The sequence below is a fragment of the Hippichthys cyanospilos genome, chromosome 4 (assembly GCF_059441005.1).
Source record: "Hippichthys cyanospilos isolate Australia breed blue-spotted pipefish chromosome 4, RoL_Hcya_1.0, whole genome shotgun sequence".
Lineage (NCBI taxonomy): Eukaryota > Metazoa > Chordata > Actinopteri > Syngnathiformes > Syngnathidae > Hippichthys > Hippichthys cyanospilos.
In genome coordinates, this window is record NC_142372.1 from 6,114,614 (window position 1) to 6,131,747 (window position 17,134).

Consider the following 17,134-nt stretch of genomic DNA (forward strand, 5'->3'; position numbering starts at 1 on the left):
ATACTAATTATTATAAAAATAAACTATATGAATAAAACATACCTAAGTTTAGTTCTGCAATTTTAAGGGCTTCTGACGAAATCAGCTGTAGCAATTAAAATGATGGCTGTCAAAAAAAAATCTCAATTATAATACAGTAATAAATAATTATGTATGATAAACCAACGAGTGAAATTAAATTCATGTTGTTGTTTTTTAGACGAAATACGTGTTTAAGGCAACAAAACAGCGTCATATTCAGATACTGTGTCCTTTTTTGTTGAATAACGCCTGAGAAGACGTCACCGGAAGTCAGACTTCATTGCTTCTATGGTGGTCATTTAAAGATGGCGGACTGCTTGGCCGCACGTTTGGCAGCTCAGGAGGAGCAAATTCGGCTCCTTGCGTGCGAAATCTCTACCCTTCGGGACGGGATCAACCGGGAACTTGGCCCTGCCGGCGACGCGGGGGTCTCCTTGCAACTGGAGGAGCTGAGGTCGGAGAATGAGAAGCTCAAGTATCGGCTATTGCACCTCCGCCGGGGTCTGCAGGCGGAGCTGGAGTTGGAGTCCGGCAGGACTTCACAGCCTGGCGGCAAGTGTGGCAAAGCTGCCGGGGGGAATGTCGCCAAAGCAGGACAGATTAATAACAAATCTGCTGCTAAAAAGGTGCAGGATTATCAAGCGGTGCGTATAACAATATGCTCTGGTTGTCAAGCGAGCATCTAGAGGTGCCAGCATCCTGCTTTTTTTTTTCTGGATTGGCTGAGTAAATCGGTACAGCCCTTACGCAGTTAGATAAACATATGAAATATGCACATGTATAGCTTGTTTTTACACATGGTAAACCCCAGCTTGTTAAGAAGTAAAAATATACATTCTTGATTTCGTAGTTTCTCTAACCATGACTTGGCACCAAGGTTAGGTGAAGATGCACTATTTTCAAGCAATAAACACTATAATGCCAAAACTTAAAAGTTAGCAGAGCTTTAGTGTTATTCCGTTGCGTTGTTAGACATCATGAGCAACTTGATTCTTGGAGAATACGTCGAAAAAAAAAATCAAACAATTGTTACAAACTTTTTGGAATAATTTGTTACAATAGCTTTGGAAAATAACAATTTGTCCTTTTAAGACATTGTGCCTCTTTTTCATCCAGGTGAGCAGCTCTGATGGTAAACCAGGTGACAAAAACAAGGACAAGAAGCAGAGTAAAGAGCAACCGGGTCGACCGGTGGAGGTGATTACTCTATACTGACTTAAGATTTTTGACAAAATGTGTTAGAGAGCAATTTAGTGTTTAGCATGTGCGTTTAGAAATTCTGAGGTAGAGGAATCAGACCAACACGGGAGAGCAACATCCAAATTCCTTGGATTTCAATCTAATTGAAGGGTCATATGAGGCCATATGAGAGAATGTGTCAGTAGTTGCTTTACTATAGGTGCCTTGAAATTACCTGATTTGCAGTCATTACAAAAAAATAATGTCTGCATTTACAGCAGGGAATTTGGCTCAAGCTCTAATAAAATAATTGCCCAAAGATACAACAAAGTAGCAACAAAGAACTGTTTTGTTTTGTTTTTTCTTTCAATTGAACCATTTCAGCCAAGTAAGCCCTAACAATCGCAAAGCATTTCTGGATGCAACAAAAAAGACTTCAAAGCAAGTGCTGTGCAATCTGTGTCTTAGTCAATAAACTTTGGAACAACATTTGAGGCCTATTTTATCCTGCAACTCCATAAGATAGGGTGTGTAAAATCATCTATTTTATTTCTGTCTTTGCTGGAAAATTGTGTCACGACAATGCATATTGATACAAATATAATATATGAATAAAAATATAACAAATAAAGGCATTCAACGGGTCGCAAAGGAGTCACCGTAACACATTTTAATAGTGAAGTGATTAATGTTCAAATTAGTTTGCTCCTAATTTGAAAAGAAAATATACTGTCCTGTCACAGCATTAAAACATAATAAATTACATTACAGTAAAACTCCTCTACAATGAAACCTGTACAAAAATTGCCCCCATTGTAAAATGCATTCTCCAACCCTTTCCCTTGTTCTTGCTCGCCCCATAACGAGGAATTCCCTTTGCATAATACGAAATATTTTGTTTGCGCTTACCGTGCACTTAAATTTACTACAGCGAAAAACAAGCAAACATGATTTCATTGTAGAGGAGTCCTACTGTATCTCAGTTACATCAGTTCAAAAGTTACATTACATCAATAAGCCACCAGATGGTACCAAAGCAATATTATCAGCTATGACTTTGGCCTTATCAGATATTAATCCAGCCCTAGATTAAAACAGATAATGGGTGAGATAATTGCAGCTATAAATGAGGTTGTTGTTTGCTTTCAAAATCCAAACTTTTTCTTAGTTGAAGGCCTGGCCGGCTTTTGTCAATGAGCGCCTCTGCCTCTACGAGGAGTTGAAGAAGGAAAGTGACGCCCTCCAGGCCAAGAGAGCTTCAGATGGTAAGCCTATCACAGTGCAGCTGCCCGATGGGCGCCAGGTGATGGGTACTTCCTGGGTCACCACCCCGTACAAACTGGCTTGTGACATCAGGTAAACATTGTTCCTGATGGAAAATACATACGTGGCAAGCACTTTTTCCCTAATTTTCTTTTTTTCTTTTTTTTTTTTTTTTTAAATAACATCTCCAGTCAGGGTCTTGCTGATAACGCTGTGATATCTCGAGTGAATGGGGAGCTGTGGGACTTGGACAGACCTCTAGAGCGTGACTGCTCGTTGGAGATTTTAAGATTTGACAATGAGGATGCACAAGCAGTAAGACTGTCTTTGACTTATATAATTACTATAAAAAGCAAAGAGGGAATGAATTGGCCTTTGTTTTCCACTATTTTGCCGAATGTAAAAGTTGGTTGCACGTTTACCACATTGAGAAGCTGAAGGAGATCCAATGAATACTGGTTGTCAAAATAGTCCGCAATTTTTCTTGCAGGTCTACTGGCACTCCAGCGCTCACATCCTTGGCGAGGCAATGGAACGCTTCTATGGTGGCTGTTTATGTTACGGACCTCCGATAGAGAATGGCTTCTACTATGACATGTTCCTCGATGGATCAAAGTAATTAACTCTCCCAATCAATCCATGCCGTTTTGTTTGAACAAAATGACGTCATTATCAAACATGAAATGTTCTAGAAGCGTGTCCAGTACTGAGTTTGGTGAACTGGAGGCTTTGTGCAAGACTGTAGTGAAGGAAAAACAAGCCTTTGAGAGGCTTGAGGTTACCAAGGAGACATTGCTGAAAATGTTCAAGGTGAGAGATATGTTGCGAAACAGGAACATTAAGAGCGCAGACCTCCACCAAGGCTTACATAGTTGTAAGATGGGGGTTATAAGAGTGTATTATGTTACAGCCTAGTTCCAAAATGGATTCAATTACTTTTTCTTCCCATAAATTGTTCAAATAGATCAGGGACAGATCACCTGATTACAAGTGTATCTAACCTACATGTTCTTAATTTCCAGTATAACAAATTCAAGTGCCGCATCCTAAATGAGAAGGTCACCACACCCACAACTACAGTTTACAGGTTTGTTACTTTAATGCAGATGTTCAACTTGTAAAAATTATGCTTTGCCAAGCTAATCATAGTTTTTGGATAGATGTGGGCCTCTTATAGACCTCTGTAGAGGTCCTCACGTCAGGCACACAGGCAAGATCAAAGCCATGAAGATCTACAAGGTTCACTTTTAAAACTTTATCCATTGATTATACACATTAATGCATGCACAATTTTAGCATCTGTGTGCGTCCCACTCTGTCGTCAGAACTCTGCCACCTACTGGGAGGGACGTTCGGATATGGAGACACTGCAGAGAATCTACGGAATCTCCTTCCCCGACTCAAAGATGCTCAAAGAGTGGGAACGCTTCCAGGAGGAGGCCAAGAATAGAGACCATCGCAAAATTGGCAAAGTAAGTTGGCGTGCGCTTGATGGAAAAATTGATACACTTTGATAATCTATTTGTAATGAGCAATAACATAGAAAAATCATTTACCATATTCCAGTGGTTTATAGCTTGAAAAATAAGTTATATATAATGTTGTTTTCAGACGTTTTTCTTTTGGTTTCGTTTTAATTCTTAAAAGGTGAACAATAATTTTATGAAGAAACGGTCCTCATACCAGCAGAGGTCACTGTTGCCCCTTATTTTGAAACTACTGTAGTCATCCGAGCATCGCATTTGGGTGCCCAGCATGGGGGTCTAGCAGAAGGCATCAACGTACGAGGAACCACATGCTTCCATATTCCCTGCAAATTGCTGTTTAAGCAGACGGTTTTGTTGTTGTCAATGTTAGCTAAGTTAAATTCGCACTTGTGTCCACTTCGCAGGACCAAGAGCTGTTCTTCTTCCATGATCTCAGTCCTGGGAGTTGTTTTTTCCTGCCACGAGGAGCGTACATCTACAACACACTCATTGGGTTTATCAGGGTGAGAAATGTGGCATTTACAACCTTTTATTTGGTTTATTTTAAAGTAGCTACACTGATCTGAACACAGTAGATTAAAGTCTTAAATGAAAGCACAGCTGGTTTTGTAACGTTTAATTTTTGTGTTATGTATTTTTCAAATACACGACACTGACAATCACCCTTTTTCCTATAAATTAAAAGATTTTTTTTTTTTTTTTTTTTTTTTTTTTTAAGAAGTCAACCCAGAAATGTTCTTTTCAATGCTACGTTATATGTGGCTGCACTAATCTAAACACAGCATTCTGATTCTGACCAATCACAACTGAACTGTTTTTGGAGCTGAACTGTGATTGGTTACCTGAGCCCTGAGCAACTGTGATGTCATGTCATGTTCATGCGCCACCAAGTTGTAAAATATAAAGCACATGTGGATTTTTCTGCTCAGTTCGTAATTCAACAAATACATTATAAATCAGAAGGCCTTGTTTAGACTAGTCAGATCACATATAACATTATTGGGTGAAAAAAAAGGTGGTGAGGGTGACTCAAATTTGAAAACTTTGTTTCTGTATATTTAGTTCTAAACTTATAAATTATAGTGTACTTGTAATGCTGTTTAAAGTTGATTCTAAAAATGCTAATTTTGCAGTTGAGTGAATGAAATGTGGCCAGGCCATGAGTTATAACAATACTGCAATCTCTTTTACCCGGCTGCAACTGTGATTTCAGTCAGTGCTTGTTGGAACATCTTAAGTTTGATTGTAGTGATTGCACTATTGTTGTGTGCAATCAACAGGGGACTTACGTTAAAAATGTAGAAAAACAGCATTACAGACACGTAAGTGTCCATAATTATATGGGTGCAAGCAGAGTTGGGTCACAGGATTTTCATTTATTATTATTTGTTATAGGAGTGAGAATTGTGTATTTGGCGGCTCGGTGGAACACTGGTTAGCATATCCGCCTCACAGTTCAGGGACCTGAGTTCAAATCCACCTCGCTTCCTGTGTGGATTTGCATGTTCTCCCCAAGCCTGCATGGGTTATCTCCGGGTACTCCGGCTTCCTCCCACACACCAAAAATATACATAGCAGGTGTATTGGACATACTAAATTGTCTTTAGGTGTGATTGGGTGTGTGAACGGTTGTTCGTTTCTGTATGCTCTGCAATTGGCTGGCAACCAGTTCAGGGTGTCTCCCGCCTACTGCCCCAAGTCAGCTGGGATTGGCACCGGCAAGCCTGCAACCCTTGTGAGGAGAAGCGGCTCTAGAAAATGGATGGATAGAATTGTGTATTTATATTTCCATCACTAGAACAGAGAAACACACTGTGTGCTATATGCATTTGTTTGTGGAAAGTGAGACTGCTTTTCCTTTGGAGACGTTCCAGGTTTTTGGCGTAATCAATATGTTGCATCTTAATATTTGAGCAAAATGATAATTTTACTTTAACAAGTTAGTTTTTGACTTTGAGCAAATCTGATGACATCAGTAAGTGGAATGTCCCTGTGACATATTTCTCCTGCTTGACAACTTTCACAGCCCAAATGAGAACACGAGATGAGGCCAAGAAAGCCTCTCGCGCTGCTCGCATCATTAGAGCAAGGCTTCGGTCTGTTCTGGTGTGAGTTTCACTTCGACCATATCCAGCAGCTCCCCTCAGCGACACGTTTAAAATAAGATAAAAATAAAATGCATCTGTGTAATGAAAGGGGTAGAACAAGATACATTGTCAGTTCACAGCGGATTGCAGTACTAAAATATGTAAAAACCATTGCACAAATGAAAAATATTTATTTTTCTTTGTACAGTTATGATAAGCAAGACATGAAAATAATAGTAATAGTATCTGATGCCTGAGCATTATCAGCCATCAGATTTGTAACGATCAACTCCCTTTCATTAGTAACACAGTAAAAAATTGCACTCACGTTCTCAGCCGAGTGGGGTACAATTTTTTTTTTAATTCATAATATCGATCTCGATACATTTCAAATGGATTCTGAATTGCAGTGAATGAGAATCCTGATTCTTATGTGAATTAACTTTTTTGGCAAACTAGTACGCAAGTAACAAAAAATTGCCGGTATTAACAGTCAGCAGTGTCTTATTTCCATAGTTTTTAGGTGTAACCAAATTGAATGTCACCGGGCAAGACCAGACTCTGAGGTTTTAGCGGTTAATGCGTTGCCAGGCAACAGTGTCTAAATAGAAATCTCTTTTTTTATTTTTCATCTTGAACATCTTTAGATGAAATGGTTTCAAGAAAATCTGATGAAACCTCCTGGAGTTCTTTCAGATATGACCCTAATTAAGGCAAACTTGAGGAAAATTTAAGATTTCCTGCCAGGTTTACCAAATTGCTCACAAAGGTTTCTTTAGAGATCTTGGTATATCAGATATGCCTCCAACTTTTTATAGATACAGTATTGGTAATTTAATCAACAGGAACGCGTGTGTTTTTGACACAGGAAGTGTAATTGGAGAAGTCATCACGTTGCAAAACAGAGAATCTGATGAAATCTCTTCGCGGATTTCTTTAAATGTGACTCTTATGAATGCTCAAAATTGAAAGAAAATGATTAATAGCAAACATCCTGCTACTTTTAACCAAATGGCTCCCAAAGAGTTCATTGGAGGTCTTAGACTATTGCATGTGCCTTCAATTTTTTTATAGATCCTGCTGAAACATACAACTTGGGCTAGTTCATTGAAATGTGTTTCTCCCATAGGAAGAGTACTGGAGAAGAGGCTTCCAGGAAGTAGCCTCCCCCAATATCTATAACAGCAAGCTGTGGGAGACATCAGGCCACTGGCAGCACTACAGCGAAAATATGTTCTCATTCCCTGTGGAGGATGACACCTTTGCGCTAAAACCCATGAACTGCCCTGGACACTGGTAGACCACCTTTTTGTTGTTTCTTTTTATCATTAGATTTTTTTTTTTTTTTTTTTCATGTCTCTGATGTGTTCTCGCACCCCAGTTTAATGTTTGGCCATCGGCCTCGCTCATGGAGGGAGCTCCCCCTCAGGCTGGCTGACTTTGGGGTCCTCCACCGCAACGAGTTATCCGGAACTCTCACTGGGTTGACCAGAGTGCGACGGTTCCAGCAGGATGATGCTCATATTTTTTGCACCATGGAACAGGTATTGTTTTAAACTCCCGTGGATCTCAATCTTTTTGAGTGAAGTACCACCTGTGGGTATCACTTGTACTCACTTTGTGTCATTTTTTCCCCCCTCAGATCGAGACCGAGATGAAGGGTTGCCTGGACTTCTTGCGTTGTGTATACAGCGTGTTTGGCTTCTCCTTCCAGCTTCACCTTTCAACCCGACCGGAGAAGTACTTGGGTGACATTGCCGTGTGGAACCAAGCTGAGAAGGTATCTATAGCTGCTCAGCTGCTAACGGTTCTTGTACTGGGTTCCCTCGCTACTTTGCACAATTTTTATGTGGGGGAGGGGGTGGGGTGTGGGCAGAATCAACAGAGTAACAATACAGATTGAGGCTGGCCTTTTAAGAGCAGTTGAAATGCTTTTCGTCTGGGTTTTCTGGTCCCCATTAACCGCAAAATACGAGGGAACACCATATTCCTTAAAAAAAAAAATTCTTTTTATCCAGGATATTTGGTACAATACTTGTCTTTTTATAGGACTGCTTTGAATGTATAACACTTGACTCATTTCTGCTAGCAATTAGAGAACAGCCTCAATGAGTTTGGGGAGCCTTGGAAACTCAACCCAGGAGACGGCGCTTTCTACGGACCCAAGGTCAGATCACTGGCAAAACATACACTGAAAGTCAGTCTGGAACGTATACGCTTTATGCTCCGTTATAGATTGACATTAAGATCAAAGATGCCATTGGTCGCTACCACCAGTGTGCAACCATTCAACTGGACTTCCAGCTTCCCATCCGCTTCGACCTGACATTTGTGGGGTGAGACGCCTGATCGAAACGCTGGCACAGCGCGCAGGCTTAGCTTTACTGGCGTAACAATTACATAAGCAAACAAGGCTTTCGCTGGTTAGGGAAGATGTAGATCATCAAATGACATCCCATACATCCAATCCATTTTTTTTTTCATCTTTCCCCACAGAAAGGATGGCGATGACAAAGCTCGTCCGGTTATCATCCATCGTGCCATCTTGGGCTCCGTGGAGAGAATGATTGCAATTCTGACAGAAAACTATGCTGGAAAATGGTGAATGGCTTTCCAAGTTTCCAGTAACAAAATATAATGAATAATAATCATAACGGGCAGCACGGTGGAATAGTGATTAGCGGAGTTAGGAGACCCGAGTTTATGTCCAGCTCACTCCGGGTTTCCTGAGTGGAGTTTGCATGTTCTCTCTGTGCCTTTGGGAGGGAAAAATGTTCCCAATCTCTATTTTGAACTGTTTTACCAGCCTCTACCGGGTCTAAAAACTTCATTCCGGTCCTCTGACAGAAATTATAACTACAATGTGCCCCACCATAAAATTGAGTTTGACACCCCTGCTCTAAATTGTACTTAGGAGTGATTGAGTGCGTTGTTTGTCTCTGTGCGCCTTGCAATTGGCCAGCAACCGGTTCAGGGTGTCTGAAGGCAGCTGGGATAGACACCAGCAAGCCAGTGACCCCTTTGAGGATAAGCAGCTATAGAAAATGGATTGATGGATGAATAATTTTAATTTAACAACATTCATGTTTTTCATGATACTTTCCTCTACCACCAGGCCTCTTTGGATCTCTCCAAGGCAGGTGATGGTATTGCCAGTGAACTCATCCTGTGAGGAGTATGCTAAGAAGGTGAGTCCTCTTTTAGTCTTAAACACAACACAGGATATCTTGATGATGTCATCTCAAAACACACATGGACACTTTTTCTCGCGTTTTAGGTTTGTAAGCAGTTCACAAATGCAGGCATGATGGCTGACGTCGACTTGGATTCTGGATGCCTTTTAAATAAAAAAATCCGCAATGCTCAACTGGCCCAATATAACTTCATTCTGGGTAATTGGTTTTTGTTACTACATGTTTTGTATCATTTGGCTACCTTTGATTGTAGTCCAAATAATTGCCAAAATTCTGTGTTGAAATAGGTATTTTGTTCATGTTCATGTTTTGTTCAAGTGATAAAATAATGGGTAAAATAAAGCAATGAATAGTTAAAAATTAGACACAATTTTATTATTTATTAATAAAAAAAAGGAATTTAGGCAAAGTCTTCACATTACTTCTTCATGCTGCTTGTCTTCACCAAATTTTAGACTCTATTAGACTCAACAGTTGGACTCTTTTTTTTTTTTTTTCCCCCCATGAGTTCTGTTCTGGCTAACTCCCCATAAGTGACAAATTCACTTGACACCAAGCAGGGGCCATGTGCTATGGGAGCTGTGTCATTTGGCATGAACTAGTGTTGGTCTTGTCATGCCTTGGCAGTGGTTGGCGAGAAGGAGAAGACAACCAGTGGCGTCAACGTGCGCACCAGAGATAACAAAATCCACGGCGAAAAATCAGTGGCTGAAACGCTGGACCGTCTGAGCCTCCTCAAGCACGCACGATGTCGAAATGCAGAGGAGGAATTTTGATGGAGCTGTTGACGAGCCAGTCGAGAAATCTTCTTCAGATGCCATTGCAGTTGCTGTGCTGAAAAATGTCTCACGTAAAGTTGGTGCTGGGAATGTGTCTTGGAACGGTGTAAAATGGTGCTATCAGAGGGGGTTGGTGTTTTTGAGAATTATCAATGATTGCCTTAAAGAAGAACGATAATGTAACTGGTATGTCTCTTTTTGCAATGGCAATAAAATAAATGTTGAAGTGCATTTTGTTTTGTTTTCTAAACTAAACTGAGCAAAAAAGTCAGGCTATGTAAAAGTATGGATTGTTGCCCAGTCTGTAAAATTGACATTATATTGCCTTTATGTAGCTTTTTTTTCGCCATTTGTTATGAACTCTTGTTGCGTTGTGTCAAATTGACGTAGGTTAAAGTTAAAAAAAAAAACAACACAAAAAACAAATCTTTCATGGAAGAAATCACGAGTCTGCTCCTGCACTAAATGCGAGCATAGGGGGCAGTAATGCGCTTGATTTCACCAACCGCGGCAAGCAAGCAACCACCGAGTAAAAAGGAACGCAACAAGGAAGACGAGCTACAAATGGCTTGTCAACAGTGGCGACATGAGCGGGGACGGTTCTTCAAAAGCTACGGAATCGTACTCCTTTTGTGTACGGACCTATTTTTGCAGTGTGTCAAAGGTACTTTCATCCTTATTCTTCCTCTATTTCAAAATATACTCGTTAACGGTGCCGCGCACAAATAGCATTAGCCTTTAGCTAGCGGCTAAGGCTAACAACACAGCTAGCTTAATGTCACTTTAAGTTGCTGTTTTAATGCACGTTTCACTACAAATAGCCGGTCATGTGACGAAGCCGCGTTTGTGTTTGCCTGTCAAGGATACTTGAGCTCCCCACACGTCGGCCAGGAACCTCCGTACACCAGAGATGCTCAGCACGGGCCGGTCATTACCAGCCCGGTGGTGCCAGCTGCAACCTTGGGTGAAGTTTTCATTCATATGAAATTTGCTTTACAAAATGTGCACAACACACAACTTTGAAAACAAATGTACATACTTACAGGTGGCGTCTTAAAATATTTGCAATTAAAATGAAAATACAATTTAAGAGTTCTTTCGTGGGAAGTCTTAATTTTAATAATTGATCATTCTAGGGATTATTTAAATTTTGTGGTTTGGTTTACAACATGTCAAAGAATAGGCACATTTTTTTTAATCATTCCTTTTAAAATGAAAGCGGATGTTTGCAAATGTCTTTTGATTGAACACAAACACTTATAAGCATTGTTGTTCTCGTGGCTCACCAGAAATCTGAGAATATTTACTATTGACCCTGAAATCATGAAGATTTGGACAATTATAATTAAAGTATCTAAACGATATTTCATCGATTTCATACATGTAATTTTGCAGACTTGTTAATATGTTTAACAACACTCTTCTACGTGTAAATTTTATAAGACATCTGTATTTTCACTTATACTTGAAATTAAATCTAGAAATTGGAGCAAGTAACATTTTTGTTTCTAAGAAAATGGCTACGAAAAGACTAACTACACCTATAACTTTTCTTGATGTTATTTTTTCTGTATTTGGTCTTAGCTCATTCAATCCTTGACAGTTTTTAAGTTTTTTTGTTTTAAGTGCAGACATCTAACTACTTTTTAATTTTTTTCACGTCTTAATATGGCTGCCACTAAATCAGCCACCTAATTAGTAATTGATTAGTGTTACCTAAGGTAATCGATTACTTCAGTACTTTAGTGCCAAAAGTAAATCTTACTATAGTACCCAATTAACTAAGTAGTTGATTACTGTTGTACTTAGTTACTCAAAGTAATTGATTACCTACTACTAGCCATTTTCAGACTGTCCTTTTGCAAAATCCTTTTAAAAAAACGAAAAACATAAGTACCTGGGATTGAATGTATGCTTGCTTTAAAAAACAAAACAAAACCTAAAACGCATATAATTGGGATGGAATGAGTTAAGCACACCATAAATCATGTAGTGAGACTGACGCATTTTGTAACAATCAATAGAGTGGGCCCCATGCCCCTGCGTGTGAAAAGCCAACTAAATATATTATTATGCACTTCTGCAGCGGAAGATTTGAACTTCTATTCCGTTTTATGTTCCTGTCCTTAATTGCAGCCGCTCCCACTGATAACGAGGAGAGCTACTTCTCCAAATGTCCCAGTGGGGGGTTGTGCATTCGCTTGCCCGCTGATTGCGTGCACTGCAATTACCACCACAATTGCACCTACGGGAAACCAGCCTCCTTCTCATGCAGAGCCAAAAAGGGCATTCACTGTCTTGTGAGTTTCCCCCCCCCCCTCCTTTCTGTTGAGTCATCATCCTTTAATGTGGTGCTTCTTGCATCTCGTCGCTGATGTTATTTTTCGTGGTTTGTTCAGGGAGACTTTGGCCAGCAGCAAAGCAACTTCTCTCTTTCCATCACCTGTCAGTTCTGCTGGCAGCTGGACCCCTCGCTGTACCGATGCTCCAACTCTACCAGCTGCATGACTGTGGCCTGCCCCCGGCAGCGCTACAACGCCACCTGTGACGTCTTGGAACACGTCCACTGTCTAGGTCAGTGGTTCGCAACCTTTTTTCACTGATGTACCCCCTGTGAAATATGTTTTCAGCCAAGTATCGCTTAACCAATGCAAAACCTTTTTTTAGGTAACAAAACAAAAACAAAACATGCAATCCGCGTCAGATTTGTTAAACTTTAGAACTTTTCAAACTTCATTGGTATTGTTCCACATAAAATAGAGTCCTTTTTTGGATCATAGAAGAGATCTGTTATCAAAAAAATATATCTTAATTATTAATAAGTATTTGTCCACAAAATAATTATATAAATTGTCAGACCTTAATAAGAAATAATTGTGGATAATAATCGACAAAGTGCCAGATGTGTTTGCCAAAAGAAATAATTATGAATAAATATTTGTCAAGAGAAAAATACTCAACTTAAAATGTCCTCTTTTGGGATCATAGAGATCTGTTCACAAAAATAAGTCATCAACTTGACAGGTAACGAGAGGTGGCTCCTATGTAATTTGTTTTCACACTTGTCTATTTGCAGGTAAAAGGCGTTTTCAAAAACGTTTGTATTGCAACTGGACTGGAGGATACAAGTGGTCCACAGCATTGGCGCTCAGGTAAAACAAACCTTACAATAGACTTAAAGGGATGCTAAATTTATTGAGACATTTTTAGAAGTCAAAAGTTTATATTTTTCTATAATTATAACCTTATAATTTTCCATGTGCTTATAAAAGCACATTTGTCCACATGCTCGGGACTAAAACTGACATCACTAGTGCGCAAGGCAACCAGGAACCCGATAAAGAAGTTACTTTAAAATCTAATGTACACTTCCAAATAATGTGATCGGCATAGCATATGCCTTAAAAAAAAAACATCAGTAAGGACCAACAAAGAGAGTTAAATATATATATATTTTTTTTAATAAATGTGTTTAGCATCACGCTGGGTGGTTTTGGAGCAGACCGCTTTTACCTGGGCCAGTGGAGAGAAGGTCTGGGCAAGCTGTTCAGCTTCGGAGGACTGGGAATTTGGACTTTGATAGACGTGCTTCTCATCGCCGTGGGTTACGTGGGTCCGGCGGACGGTTCTCTTTACATCTGAAAAAAAGAAATGGAAAAAAAAACCGCGAGGATGTCGGAGCCACGGCTCGTGCTCCAAGGACCGATGATATCCCAGCACTACGTTCACAGCACCGCCCCAGCTTTCCCATCTGCTAGCACGCAGGAAGTGTTTTCCTGCCTTCCACCCAACGATGAAGATAAGTGTGTGTATGGGTGTGCGCGCACACACCCATACACACGCACGGGGGCAGCTCAATCCCAATCAGTCCCCTCTGGTGCGAGCGTGCAGATGGAGCGCTGTACCACCACCAGGAACCGACAATTACATCCCAGCGGGAGCTGCCTCCCTGAAGGCAGCCGCCAAGATGGTCTCGGACCTCACAACTCCCATCGGTTGGTTTTTCATCGAACGCAAAGCGGAAAAAAACCGAAGATTCGGTGGGGACGTCATCAGGTGACATGCAGGGGAGTACAATGAGTCACAAATGTAAGAACTTTAACCCTTTACCCGTTAGTCATTTATGCTGGATCATTTTAGGACTTTTTCACACTGCCTGTAAAAACATTTTTCTGGCTTGGGAGTTAGTATCAAAGCTGTAACAAAAATTCAGGCCATAATTAGGAAAATGAACCCAAGGATGGCTCGATTGTTTTTTTTAAACAACTATCCACTTTCACACTACTGGTATTTCCTCTAAATTATTTTTAGGTCACACCAATGACAAATTTGGGGGTTGACCCAGTACTGTTACATTTTCAGAGGTATTATTAGAGCCCTGATCGATGTCCAAGCCACAACTAAAAGGCTCTGTGCCGCTCATCTGTATTAAAGACATCGACACAAATAAAGGGTGTCAAGTCAAGCCAGTGATTTCCTGGGGAGACGCATATTTTGGGTCCAAACTAGACTTGTCATCACTTTGGTGCAACGTGGCCATACCGCGTGTTTGTGCATACTACTACAAATGTGTCACACTTTCTATGTTGCTCATAGGCAACTGATAGGATCATATGATTTGACAGGAAGTGACATCACAAGTAAGCGCCAATCCCCTCACACAGCAAACGTGTGCAATGAATGTTCATGTGTATTTATTTGTTGTTGAATGCTGTAAATATTTTCTTTTTAAGTTGTGTAAATAAAACTTATGAAATCTGTTTTGTGTAAATGGATTCCTGGAATCATTTTAAGAAAATTCAGCAATGCAACAAAGTTTTATGTTAATCCAGTCAGTATTTCTTTTCAAATGAAGAGAAAATTCATTGGAATATGAAGCAACTTATTGCAGAATGTTTTTCTAGAGGCTCCTTTACATCGTATCCCTTTGTTTTAAGTTTTACACATATGCGTATTGTTATTGACACAATTTTCCGGCAGACGAGCCAGGAATAAATTGTTACACGATCTAATAGAGTTTGTCCCACAACAAAATAGTTTCATTTGGAAGCGCACACAGGACACACATGTTCATCGAAGAAGTTGAACATTTTGTTCTTCTTTGTCCTGAGTAGTATTTTTAGCTGAGGTCATTGTAAATTACGACACAGCGTCTGGCACGTTCAAAACAAAACAACACGTCCTCCAAAAAACCTCTTGTCATTAGAAACCACGTTGCGTAACAAGTAGGGAGGAGGGTGTCAAAAAAAAAAAAAAAATCCTCCCATTGGCCACAGTGTTCAGGCCACAGTAAGTTCACTCCACCCTGATTCTTGCTGTTCCAGCTCATAGCTGTGCTGGTCCCGGGCCAAAGACAAGCCACTCCGTTAACTTTAGGCAGTTGTTGGCCCAAACAGGACTGAAGCACTTGGAGATGTATTTCTCATGGAACAATATTAGCCAAGTGGTTGTTGGCATGCATGCTGCTGCATTGTGAGCCTGTGATATAACCATTTAACATATTAAACATAGTAACAATCAAGCGAACGAGCAATTACGGGGTCTAAGTAATGTTTTTATTTAAAAAATAAACAAAAAAAAACGTGTCAAGGCTTTTTGTTGAACATGAGGTAAATTAGGATTTTTTTTAAACATACTTCTTGGCTTTATTATCAAAACCTTTGATTAAAATTTATATATATATATATATATTTTTTTTTTTTTTTGTGGGCCATTTCAAAATGTATTTCTAGCATATGTTGTGGGCTGCAAATGGTCTCAGGGCCATAATTTGGAAACCTCTGTGTTAGTGTGCTTTGGGTGCTAGCATAATGCTAGGACATAATTAATAATGACTTTAAAAAAAAAACAAAAATCCCCACCAAGTGCTAACAGTAAATTTTAACATTAAACAAGAATTAAATAAGTAATATAAAGGCTAATGTATATAAGTAAAAAGATCCAATTTGAGTAATTTACAGAAGCTTAGCTGTGCATAACAGCAAAAGCTTAAAAAATGGCAAATTGCTGATTATTGCAGTAGAATTGAAAAAAATATATCTCAAATAAGATACAAGTTGCCTTGAACTTTTCTTATGGGGACGTGAAACATCAATACTATATTTTACTAAAGATAAAAGAACATCTTTATTGTAAAGTAGAACACATTTTTTTTTTACATTTGCCAATAGTTAAAAAAAAGAACACTAGACAATAAAATCTCCTTAGTTTTTTTACGATACAAAAGAATATATAGGGGAAAAAAAACACACTAGGTAGCTGAAACGTCCTGTAGATGATTAAAACATTTAAAATGTCAAAATGCAACGATTCTGACACTTCTATGAGATTACAGTTGGATGTGTTAGATTTTGCATTCAACAAAATAACCATTATCCAAATAATGTCCCATATAAAACCATTATGATTAAAATTCTTGAGATTCATATAAATAGGATTAATTACATTGATTTTCTTGCGATTTTTGCAACATTCGTTGAGGCGGTTAAATTATGTCAGCAAACAGAACATTTTTTGTTGACTTGTGTTTCACCTCAAGACAGTAGGTGGCAGTAGAGACCAGTTAATGGGTATGTTTTAAAGTGTCACAGGCTACAAAGACACACTGTATCATTTTTCAATTTTTTGTAGGTGTTATTACATTTAACCTTCATATGTATGGATAAAACTGATGCCACTTAACAATTTGAGTGGTTGAAGGAAAAATAAATGATAATTAACTTTAATTTTTACGCCTTTAGAAGCATTTAAAAAACGGGAAAAATGCAATGTGTATTGCAAAGTGTGTGCACAAGGGTGAAAGCTTTTCAATCCCGGGAGATGAATACGCATTCATATCATGGAATCGTCAGTTGTTCTTTCCAAGTCGCAATTATTCTTAAAATGTTCTTAAGTCATTTTAAAACAGTAAGATAGTCAAACAAATGCAGCTCCACTGACTTTCTCCATGATTCTGGAAGTCAATTATAATCGCTTACCATACAGTTTGTAAGCCTATCACCACAGCTCTAGGAAATAAGTTTTTTTTTTTTTTTGATCAACTTTTGACATTTTTCATGTAATTTACATTTTAGGAAATGTGTTTGAAACCCCATCTTTATTCAACACCGCCGCAGACAGCAATC

The 17,134-nt window shown here is 39.3% G+C and overlaps 2 protein-coding genes across 2 annotated transcripts; both read left to right on the plus strand.

Annotated features, from left to right (window-relative positions):
- The first annotated feature begins 320 nt into the window (after window positions 1-320).
- Window positions 321-10,241, plus strand: tars3 (threonyl-tRNA synthetase 3). Its single transcript, XM_088412913.1, has 19 exons — window positions 321-665; window positions 1,138-1,218; window positions 2,369-2,556; window positions 2,655-2,778; window positions 2,954-3,078; window positions 3,156-3,273; window positions 3,486-3,550; window positions 3,624-3,702; window positions 3,789-3,935; window positions 4,355-4,453; window positions 7,167-7,333; window positions 7,419-7,581; window positions 7,680-7,817; window positions 8,127-8,204; window positions 8,273-8,373; window positions 8,534-8,638; window positions 9,153-9,225; window positions 9,315-9,429; window positions 9,859-10,241. The coding sequence occupies exons 1-19, from the start codon at window positions 327-329 to the stop codon at window positions 10,005-10,007; spliced, it is 2,454 nt and encodes an 817-aa protein (XP_088269039.1). The 5' UTR covers window positions 321-326; the 3' UTR covers window positions 10,008-10,241.
- A 293-nt stretch (window positions 10,242-10,534) lies between these two features.
- tm2d3 (TM2 domain containing 3) lies at window positions 10,535-14,770 on the plus strand. Its single transcript, XM_088412187.1, has 6 exons — window positions 10,535-10,674; window positions 10,873-10,974; window positions 12,147-12,310; window positions 12,410-12,584; window positions 13,087-13,162; window positions 13,487-14,770. Exons 1-6 carry the CDS (start codon window positions 10,575-10,577, stop codon window positions 13,650-13,652), a joined length of 783 nt encoding a protein of 260 aa, XP_088268313.1. The 5' UTR covers window positions 10,535-10,574; the 3' UTR covers window positions 13,653-14,770.
- Window positions 14,771-17,134: the final 2,364 nt, after the last annotated feature.